The following is a 10,849-nucleotide window of genomic DNA, read 5'->3' as shown; positions in this document are numbered from 1 at the left end:
TAGGCTGATACAGTCTTGGAAGCTTGGAGGTTCCGCTCAGTATCTGCTACATCCCCATGCAAACCAATCCAAGTTGTGCTGCATCCCAACACTTGCAGTAGATAACGGGTTGGGATTGTTGGGATTGTCGCCTACTTTAGGATGGGAGTTAAAGAGAATGTTGGACTGGATAGGTTTTCGTCTGACCCAGCAGGGCTCCTCTTCCGTTCTTACTGTATATTGTCAGTTTCATGCCAGCCTCTAATCCATTTGGCCAAGCGAGCGCGGCGCCATCCAACGCAGTTAATCGTTAACTGCGCACAAGACCTCCGTTTGCTTCAGTGTCCATTAGCTAGCAATTATGGAATAGAGCGTCGGATTATTGTTTTTATTTTTTAAAAAACACATGCGTTTTATTTGAAATTCCTAGCGTCCAGGTAGTTCACTAAATCAATGAAATTGAAAAGAGATTTCCCCCCTCCCTAACCCGATCCCGCTCATTGTTTGTTGTTGTTGTTATGTGCCTTCAAGTCGACTACGACTTATGGTGACCCTATGAATCAGCTACTTCCAATAGCATCTGTCGTGAACCACCCTGTTCAGATCTTGTAAGTTCAGGTCTGTGGCTTCCTTTATGGAATCAATCCATTTCTTGTTTGGTCTTCCTCTTTTTCAACTCCCTTCTGTTTTCCCCCGCATTATTGTCTTTTCTAGTGAATCGTGTCTTCTCATTACGTGTCCAAAGAATGATAACCTCAGTTTCATCATTTTAGCTTCTAATTATAGTTGTGGTTTAATTTGTTCTAACACCCAATTATTGTTTACTAGAAAGCATTTTCCTTTATTTTAATGCAAAGTACTTCCGTCCCAAGAAAGAGGGCATAGGATTTGCGGCCAGAACACAGATCCTGATATGATATACACGATCCGATTGGATCTGCGCACAAGATCGAGTCAGTGGTGAAGTTCAGCCATACCATTCCAAGGCAGTGGACGCGACAAAATCCACTGTTTTTAGTGACGGTTCCTTCCACAACCGCATGATTGTATTTAGGTAGGATGCCTGTGGGTAGGCGCTAGAGATATTTAAGATTTTATTTGCTGAAAATCGCAGCCCCCTTTTCATCACTTCCAGCATGCATTTTGCGCCCAACTTCCCACCCCCGACAGCAAGGGCAGGAGCAGCAGAGCCCCTGTTAAGGTGGTGGCGGTGGCTTTAGGCGCTCTTGAATTGAGCGCGCACAACCCTACAAGCGCAGCGGCGCAGACAAGACAGTCCCCGCCCGCCGCGTTGAGGCAGGTCTAAAAGTGGGGGAGCAACTTGTGCACGGTCTGCCCCCCTCCCGCGCTACTCTGGCTACGAAAGCGCGAGACCTCTTTATTCTTGCCCCCCCTCCTTGCCCCCCGCGGATGGTTTGCCCCGCTCCCCTCTTGGCATATATAAGCCCATCACTAGACAGTCCCCTCAAGCCGCCGGGGCGCTTCTCTTGGGAGAAGAGGGGGAGAACTGGAGTGTTCTTAGGCGGGCTCCTGCTCGCCTCTCTCTCCTCCTCCTCGGCGTTTGGGGGTGGGTCATGTCTACAGGCTCCCTGAGTGACGCCGAGGAGGTGCCGGAGATGGACCTGAGAGGGTTGCAGCTGGGATACCCGGTGCCGCCCCGCTCCAAGCGGCGTCCCCGAGGCGAGCCTTGCCCCTCAGCGGATAATTCCTCTGCTGCGGAGGAGGAGGAGGAAGAGGACGAGGAAGACGCGGAGACGGCGGGGAGCTGTGGCGCAAGCAGCAGCAAGAAGAAGCGAACCAAGGGAGCTTCCGCGGCGGGGGCAGGCAACGGGGGCAAAAGGCAGCAGCAGCCGTCGCCGGCGGGCCGGAGCGCGGCGGCGGAATGCAAGCAGACGCAGCGCAACGCGGCCAACGCGCGCGAGCGAGCCCGCATGCGCGTACTGAGCAAGGCGTTCTCGCGCCTGAAGACCAGCCTGCCCTGGGTGCCTCCAGACACCAAGCTCTCCAAGCTGGACACGCTGCGCCTCGCCTCCAGCTACATCGCCCACCTTCGGCAGTTGCTGCAAGAAGATCGCTATGAGAAGGGCTACGTGCACCCCGTCAATCTGGTAAGCAAGGCTTCTTGGTTGGAGCCGTTCCTGGGAAGCCAGAACCGGAGCTTAGCCTCCCCTCTCCCGCCCCTGCGGTTGTCCCAGCAACCAAGAGGACCCCCACGTCTAGGGTTCGATGTAGGGGGTTGCAGGGCAGAAGGTGATGTTGGCTGGGCACCTCATGCCCCTTGAATTTGAAATATCTCTCTGGGATCTTTGGAAATCGGCCCGGACTCTATATGACCTTGATCCTCGGTACCTGTCACTTTCGAAATTCTAGTTTTGGTTTTGCCTAAACAAGGGTAAATAGTTAACTATTAGGAGCTAATTTATTTATTAATTTGTGTGGTGTTGTTTTTTAAAAAACCCAATCTTTTGCTTTGATAAAGCAGTTTAATTTCTAGTAGCTTACTCCTGTAAACATAAATGGAGCTGACTCCCCAATCTTAGATAACAACTTTCTGGGGCAGCAAACACAACTTTTGAGAGTACATGGACATTGTTGCTGTAGGCGAGGGAGAAGAATGTACAGACATGGAACTGTAGTAGCCTCTGAGAGATGGGAAAACTTCATTACCTGCTAACCTTGCTGATTGCACTTAGCAAAAGGTGATTTCAAGTGTTTGTGTGTAACCCTATGCTGATGAACATGATCTCACTCGAGTTAAACTAGGGATGGGGAAATTGTGGCCCTCCAGATGTTGTTGGGCCCTGACTCTCATCATCCCTGTTGGGATGGTACTGCCTGGAGCTGATGACAGTTGGAATCCATCAGTAGCTGGAGGGCCACAGGATCTCCATTGCTGATTTAAATCACCTTAGGTATGTATTCCAAAGGAGACTTGAATTTCAGGCTCCTTTTCTCTGTTGTCAGCAGGAGCTCTGTCTTTGGATTCCCACCTGTCTTTGAAGAGATCTCTTTGAATTAGTTGTGGGTCTACCAGCATGGCAGTAGAATGGGAGATGCTGCATCATATGTGCTTCTCCCTGCAGCACATTACTTAAAGCCCTAAAATTCAAACCTATCCAGTGGGCATCTAGAAAAACACAATTGCTTTGTTGGGTGAGGTGATGCCTGATATACCTTTCTCTTTCCAGCACTGGCCAAGACGATGCTCCTGGTGACAAGTGAAGCAAGGAAAGATGACCATCCCTTTGTATGTCCCAGGATATAAAACCTGTCACTAATTTATAATCCCCACATTTTTGGTAATGAATTAGCCAAGTTATGTACTGAGCGAAGAACTTTTTTCTGGCTTGACCCTACTGTCAATTTTTGCTGGATGGATCTAATAGGAGAGAGGGGCTTCCTGCTATTTTTCTCCATGCAGTTTTGTAATTTATAAAACCTCTATCAGTTTCTCTCTCCCATTGGTTTCTAAACTACAAAATCTGAGCTTCTTCATTTTTTCCTTCATAAGGAAGATGTTCTAATTCCTTGATCATCTTGCTTTCTATCATACCTTGTCCAGTTATACAATATCCTTTTGAGATGCAATGCATCTCAGTGCATCCCAGTGTGGTGTAGTGGTTAAAGTGTTGGATTAGAACCTGGGGGACCAGAGTTTGAATCCCCACTCAGCCACAAAACTTACTGGGTGATCGTGGGCTAGTCACTGCCTGTCAACCTTACCTCCCTCACAGGGTTGTTGTGGGGATTAAATGAGGAGAAAAGGTGGGATAATAAAACAAAGAAATAAATAAATAAACTGTTTAAAAACTTTCCAAATACTCTGAAAACTCAACTTGCCATCTGTTGAGCTTCAGGGTAGAAACACACTCACTGTTCTGCCAGTTCCAGTGTGTCTCTACGTCTCTTCTGAAAATGGGGGCACACGATGCTACTCAAACTCCACCCCTTTTTCTTGTAAACCCTGGTGGGAACTGCTTGAGTGCATTTTTCAAAATTAGCTTCTGAGAGATTTAGCAACTGATTGGCAGATTAACCCATTCCCCCTTCAGGTGTGGCTAATGGAAAAGCTTTGATCCAGAGACTAGTATGTTTACAGCCTCAGTTTTCAATGTGATTTCCACACGGACTCAAGGTCTGTGGCCCACTGCAAGCTCCCCATTACCCCTAAGATATAATGAACCCTTTAAAGATAGCCATGAGAAAAAGAAACCACTTCAGCCTATATAATCACTGATATAATGGCTCTAGGGCTCCAATTCTAACCCACTTACCTGAGAGCAAGTCCTGTTGAATTCATTTGGATTTATTTCTGAATATACATGGCTAGAACTGCACTGTCATGCATTAATCCCTCAGGTCCAAGAATTACTGAAATGAAACACTTGTTTTCATGATGTGGATTTTTTTGGGGAGAGGGCAGAATACTTTTTGCATGCAGTTTTAATTGATGAAAGCTCATAAGCTTTCTGTAGCTGGCTGACAACCTTAAAATATATGTCTATGTAAAACTGCATCAAAGATTATGATGCTCTTTTTACATTCATATTGCATTCCTATCCAGCCTCTCCTCCAAGGAGCTCAGTCAAGTTCTAGCTTCACAATGACCAAGTGAACTAGATCAGGCAGTAAAGATCTTCTTCTTCAAGGTCACCCAATCAGCTTATAATAGACAAGTGTGGATTTGAACTTGGGCTTTCCATATCTAAACCCACTCACTTAGCCACTTCATCACACTGGTTGTCTGTATTAAAGATAATTGTAGACCTTTGTAACAACGCTAATGTGTGAACAAGCTGTACCAATATAACTTAAATCCTATATATCTTAATAAAATCCATGCTTTTTAAAAATCCATGATAAAACCCCTGCTGACCTAAAATGCAGGACTGTGTTGAAGATGTACTTTAGCAATAGGTGTCAAGTTTTACAGAAAGTAAATTAGACATGTTCAGTATCATTCCAATATGCTATGGGCTTAATATCTAGATTATTTCTTCATGCTCTGTCAATAGAGGTAAACCTTGAGCACCGTGACTTCCCCCCCATAAAAAAAAGACCTTGCTGACATGAGTGGTCTACTCACATTGAGATGTAATGTCTGTATTCCAAGGCTCTGCTTCCATGAAAAGAAGAATTCTTAAGTCAAAACACCAGTAACTCACAGCAGAAATTTGCTTAAATGTCTTGAAGCAGCAGATAAGTTTATGGAAAGAATCTTGCAATCCACCTAGACATGGACTGATGGACTCTTCTGGAATGTCTTGGATTATTTTGGAATTTAAAGGGGGGAAGTGAGAGTTCTGATGTATGCAAAACCAGATTGTGGTTCATTACTGTTTGTCAAGGGTTGGTAGGCTGCTGTTAATAATGTACAGTAAGAAGAATGTGCTTTAAGCCTTCATCATTTTTTCTCCTAGCAGAATTAAACATATTAAGACAGAATTAATTCAATTCAAGTGCATTGAATGCTTTTAAAATACCCTTTCAGGAAACTGCTTTTGCAGCAATGTTGAAATGGTGGCAGGAAGACAAAGTGCAGCAGAATTTTTGGCATTTGCATATTATCACCCCTCTTTCTAACATGGAATACTATTTTAATTTCAGACCTGGCCATTTGTGGTTTCAGGAAGACCAGAATCTGATACCAAAGAGGTTTCAACAACCAACAGATTATGTGGAACTACAGCTTAGTTAAAGTAAGCAACACTCTTGCTGGATATACTTACAAACCATCCTGACTTTTATGGACCAAAACAAACTGATGCAAAGAAATCAACATTGTTCAGTGTCTAAACGCTCTCCTTGTTTGTTTGTAAGGGAAAAGCACTTAAAAATATAAGGAAGAAGGATAGAAGTAATTTACCAAACTTTCAGCTACAGTGGTGGGTTTGGAAAAGTCTTTTATCAGCATCACTACCTGAAGAAACTCTTCTGAAGCTTTTTGACTAACTGAAGATATACAGGAGAATAACTTTGATAGCATTAACAGCATGGACCAAAAATATAGATTGTACAAGCTAATCCGAAGCAGTGTTATTTGTATGCCAAAGGAAAGTGGTATTCTAGACTTGTGTGTAAAACTCAAAATTTATAATATATTTGATCTTATGTTCTTGGCAGCTATGTGATAGCAAAACTACTGTCATCTTAGCCATTTTTTTTTGTAAAAAAAAGATGACAAGACAGTTGTGCCTTCACAACCTACTCCACAAATATATTAAATTATGTGGATTTAAGCCAAACATATTCATTCTCATTGAAGTTTGTGGGGCTCATCTTTTTATATGCAAATATGAGGTCTTGAGTAGGTCATGGATCAAAGCCATAGATAAGTTCTTGTTGGACTGGGGCTATTGATCATATTTTTGTACTTGAGGTGTAGTACAGATAATTTTCAATGGATGTATTCAGCAAAAATGTCCGAAGTTGCCTTAAACTCAAACAGGAAGCCTATTAACTTAGACTGGGGAAAAAGTGCTATATAAGAAAGTGGCAATTTTATAATGGTTTAAGAGATTGGAAAGGGACAAACCTTTCCCCCCCCCCTCAAGCCTTCTGGTGTTAATGTCTCTGTGGTTCTTTTGCAAATGATGTAGTAACCAGTATTTCAAATGTAGATAACTCTATTTTTATACATGATATTAAAAGCTTTGTTGCAAGGATGCTGTGGATTCTTAGTGATGATTTGATGGAAAAATCTAACTGCTGAAAAATCCAGAAGAATCTAGGACTCAATAGCTGCAGTCTTCTGCGGAGCAAATTCTTAACTACTCCAGAGCATATCAGAGGATTATTTGAATTTTCCATTTATTTGATTTTGCATGGAACAAGGAATTAAAGGTGTGCATGAAAACAGAGGTGTGTCACTTCATAGCAACAAGATAATTGGCAAGTATTGGTAGAAATTCTGGTAAGTAATTACTCTTGCAGTAGACAGAGAAAAAAGAAAGTGAAAATGATTCACCTTTTGCCACTGCACGGTTCAGCAATATGATGTGCTGCTTTGCAGTTATTTGTTTGCTTTGGGAAAGGTTGCTGAGGTTCCCCAAATGGAAATAAATAATTTCCATTTCTGAACTCTTCAAGATTAAGGATTCTGAAATGCTTAATTTTCAAAGCATTTCTTGTGACTTGCTTCACTGTGGTCATGGGGAAGGAACTGGTGATTACAATAATATTTTGAAGATGCATCATTCCTATTTTAAGGAGAATGTTAATTTTATGAACATTTCTATGTGTACTGACTTAATAGCCAAAGTTCTGGGCTTAGTTACAGAGAAGTAGGGACATGAAGAAGTCATATCTTTTTTTGAGGGGGGGAGCATTCAGATTTCTTCTTTCAGTGGCAGCCTTCCTAGAGAAGCCCTCCTGAAGATGGGGGTCTTCTGGAATAGTACCCATGAGGCTCAATGAGGTGTTGCTGAACAGCAAAATTTGTCATACTTCCCCCCCCGCTGCAATAATGGTGAAGACATCTCTGGTTAAACTCTTTGGGCTTCATTTCCTCTCCAGACAGCATTCTTGCTGAACCAACATATTGTAAAAACAGTTGTCCATAAATCACTAAGCAAGAAAAGGCTAAAATCAATGAATTGGATTGTGTAGATCAGAATTAATTGCATAGATTTACCTTTGAGTTTAGTATATGTGGCAAAAGAATGTGAAATGGTGACTTATGCTATAACTGGAGAAATTCTCTTGAAGAAAGTTGAGCAATATGGTATTTCTGTATTCATGTAATGCTTCTCTACCCTTATCTTCTGCAGAGAAGAGTCAAATAGCTAAATCAAATCCTTTCCATTAATGATAATGATAAAAATTGGGCTCATGTTTTTTGCAACACTAGCAACCAAGAGAGAGGAGGTTGTTCAACAGTTTCTATTAAGTGCTGTGTGATGAGCACAGCCAGCACCAGGCATGACTGGGTCCTTGGGCACCAGCCTGTCCCGGGCCCACAATGCTATAGTCCAACACACCCCAATACAGGCAGCACGGGGCAAATAAGCCCATCCACGTGCCTCACCTTCCTCTTGTGTCATGTGAATGCTGTGTGCATATAGCACACATGCCTGCCATCAACCAACATGCTGGCGGGGGCATCAGCTCTTTAGGGAAGCCCCCTGCCACCATTTTGGATGATGGCAGTAATGCGCGCACAGTGTGTATAGTATTCACAATGATGGGAGAGGTAGGTAGGGCATGTGGGCAAGCTTATTGAAACCTGCCCTGTCTGTATTGGGTGTGTGTGCCTGGGAGCTCCCTCTCTGTGATCCACAGCAGGGTCAGGTTGCAAGACCCAATGTTGCCATGGATCATGGAATGGGAGCGCCACCCTCCCCACCCTAAGGAGGGGCCTTCAGGGCCCCTCGGCTAGGGCCCAACCTGGCTGCACTCTGGTACCAGCCCTTGTGATGAGCTTCTTTCTGGACTTTGGCTATTCTCTGGAGCTGTTCCCAGCGGTAATTGGTTAATAACCCTTAGAGACTGGAAAAACAAGGAAATAGTTTAAATAATCTACAGTGGAATGAGTGGGGAAAAAGATTTTGAAGCACTTAAATAGTGCTGAAAGGGAGGAAAAACATTATGGTTTGGATCTTAATGAAGGTTCCATGAAAGGAAAGTCTTCTGTTCGTGGATGGGACTGATCATGGATCTATCAGAGAATCCTGCTGGCAGAAATGATAGGACAGTTTTCACCACTTTCCCCCTCATGTGCTACCTTTCAGGCTGCTCCAGAGAGGAGAAAGTGGCTGGAGTTGCTCTAGAAACATCACATGAGTTGAACTCTGCTCAGGGGCCAAAATCAGGGGCCTAGCCAAATATACTTTTTTTGTGTGTAAAATAGTATAGCTCTATATTTATATTTGCAAAAGTTTCTATACCACCAACAGCAAGGGAAAAAAATCATGGTGGTAAGCAACATAAAATCAACAATAACATTACATTCATAAAACAAGGACAAAATACATGACAAATGAGTGACTTAGATTAATACATAAACATAGTCAGATCATCTCTCAGGGAGAGCATGTGTAAATAGATGAGGTTTAAGAAGGTGCCTAAATGCCATTACTGTAAGTCTTTGGCTGATCATCATAAGTGCTTCTTAAAGGGCACGTGCAACCACCTTAAAAGCCCTGGTCCTTAGTGGACATAAAATGAACTTTGGGGTGTTAATCTATATGGAAGTTGCTTGTTCTTGTCTGAATATTCTACCAATTAAGAAAAGAAAAGAAAAATAATGGATTTCACAGAATTCTCTAAGGCATTTTCCCAGCCAGGTGTTCTTCTGATGGTGTTAGACTATAGCGCTCATCATCCCTGATAATTGACTATGCTGACTGGGGAATTTCAGTCTTCTGGAGGACATTAGGTCAGAGAAGGCTGCTCTAAGATATTCCACCTTTAAACACGTCCACACCTCTCTAACCTTCTGTGGAGCAGATAAATGTGGTGAAATCGGATGGATATACCCATTCACTACCACAAAGTGTGATACCATTCACTACCACTATTTCTCCTAGTTGGTAATTTGGAAAGAACATTCCATGTGTGTGGCTGAGGGAGCAGCTTCTGGTAATATGCATACAAATCCTATACCACCCTATGTATTATCATAAAAATCTCCTGTTTTTAGTTGCTGTGATAATTCTATGCATGCTATGGTAGATGGTCTTGCACATGACTGTGCATATGGCGATGAATGATGTTTAAACTTCTCCTAGACAGCACAGTTCTCTATATATTTACTCAGAAATAAGTTCCAATGAGTTCAATGGTGCTTTTTCACATAAGTGTGTCTAAATTAAAGGTCTAGAGTTGGTTGGGAATAAGAAAATCTTCCTTCAAATAAGGAATATTAGCCATGTATTTCTTGTTATCTTAGTGAAAAGTTCACATGGCCAGTAAGTCAAAAGGTGCTATTTAATTAAGTTCTACTCAGAGTAGAACTATTGAAATTAATGAATCCAAGGTAGTCATGTTTATTGACTTCAGTGAGTCTACTCTGAGTAGGCCTGTCATTGAAAGTCACCCTTATTCTTTTAAAAAGAGAAAACAACTGTGATCTTTTTGCCATGTGTACTTTCCTGGAGGAAAAAGTAACATTTGGATTGAGTGCAGTGAGGGTGGTTCCAGAAGAGCCCTAAAATACATTTCTGTTTTTAAAATCCTTTCATTTGTGTAGAGCTTGCTACTAGTAACTGGGCATTTGGAACATAAACCACAAGGTCTGAAAAGCAGAGTAAAGTGAGTGTGGTTTTAAGAAATATCTGAAATGAACATAGGAAATTCACCTGGTCCATAAAGCAATGTGCATAAAGGAGGGACACATGCATTCATATCTTGCAAGTCAGAGTGGTTTGGCCTTGGACAAGTAACTACCTCTTGGCCTCTGTTTTCTTTGTACAAAATGCAGCTTGCCTAAGTGACTTGTGAGGACTAAGAAGACTCTTGAGTACTGTGAACTACCAATGGGTGAGTTTGTAATTTGCTCATTGAATTACGGAGCCCAGTGGTATAAACTCGGACAAAGGTTCTCTATTGTTGGAAGATTTCAAAGTATCTTCAATTGTTTGCACAAGCATGTTACCATAGTGCATCCTGGGAACATAGCATGCGTAATGTGTTCTTTTCCACCTCCATGCATTTTAACATCATGCATCATCATGGCACATACTTCTCTAATTGGCTATTTTCACATGCTTTGTTTACAATTGCGTATTGATGCAGAGCAGAGGCAGACCAAGTTGCTTCAGCAACAAAAATGGCTGTAACTAAAGAGTTACAGTAACATGATCCTGCATAGACTTTTCATTTCCTTCAGAAAGCAAAAGGTTACAGCAACAAACAACTGATCATTTACAAA

The 10,849-nt window shown here is 42.5% G+C and overlaps 1 protein-coding gene across 2 annotated transcripts; it reads left to right on the top strand.

Moving 5' to 3' along the window:
- The first annotated feature begins 1,461 nt into the window (after positions 1-1,461).
- Positions 1,462-6,636, top strand: MSC (musculin). Of its 2 annotated transcripts, none has more exons than XM_061604606.1 (2): positions 1,462-2,087; positions 5,587-6,636. In XM_061604606.1, the coding sequence occupies exons 1-2, from the start codon at positions 1,554-1,556 to the stop codon at positions 5,671-5,673; spliced, it is 621 nt and encodes a 206-aa protein (XP_061460590.1). In that variant the 5' UTR covers positions 1,462-1,553; the 3' UTR covers positions 5,674-6,636. The 2 variants fall into 2 exon arrangements, with proteins under 2 accessions (XP_061460590.1, XP_061460682.1); XM_061604698.1 differs by lacking the exon at positions 5,587-6,636 and adding an exon at positions 3,168-3,295.
- Positions 6,637-10,849: the final 4,213 nt, after the last annotated feature.

Source organism: Rhineura floridana, chromosome 1 (assembly GCF_030035675.1).
Source record: "Rhineura floridana isolate rRhiFlo1 chromosome 1, rRhiFlo1.hap2, whole genome shotgun sequence".
Lineage (NCBI taxonomy): Eukaryota > Metazoa > Chordata > Lepidosauria > Squamata > Rhineuridae > Rhineura > Rhineura floridana.
This window is presented reverse-complemented; position numbering and strand designations above follow the sequence as displayed.

Bases quoted from the DNA above. Each gene is read 5' to 3' on its own strand.
- MSC (XM_061604606.1), top strand. From the start codon at position 1,554: ATGTCTACAGGCTCCCTGAGTGACGCCGAGGAGGTGCCGGAGATGGAC. The intron at 2,088-5,586 runs GTAAGCAAGGCT...TTTTAATTTCAG, and splicing joins ACGTGCACCCCGTCAATCTG to ACCTGGCCATTTGTGGTTTC.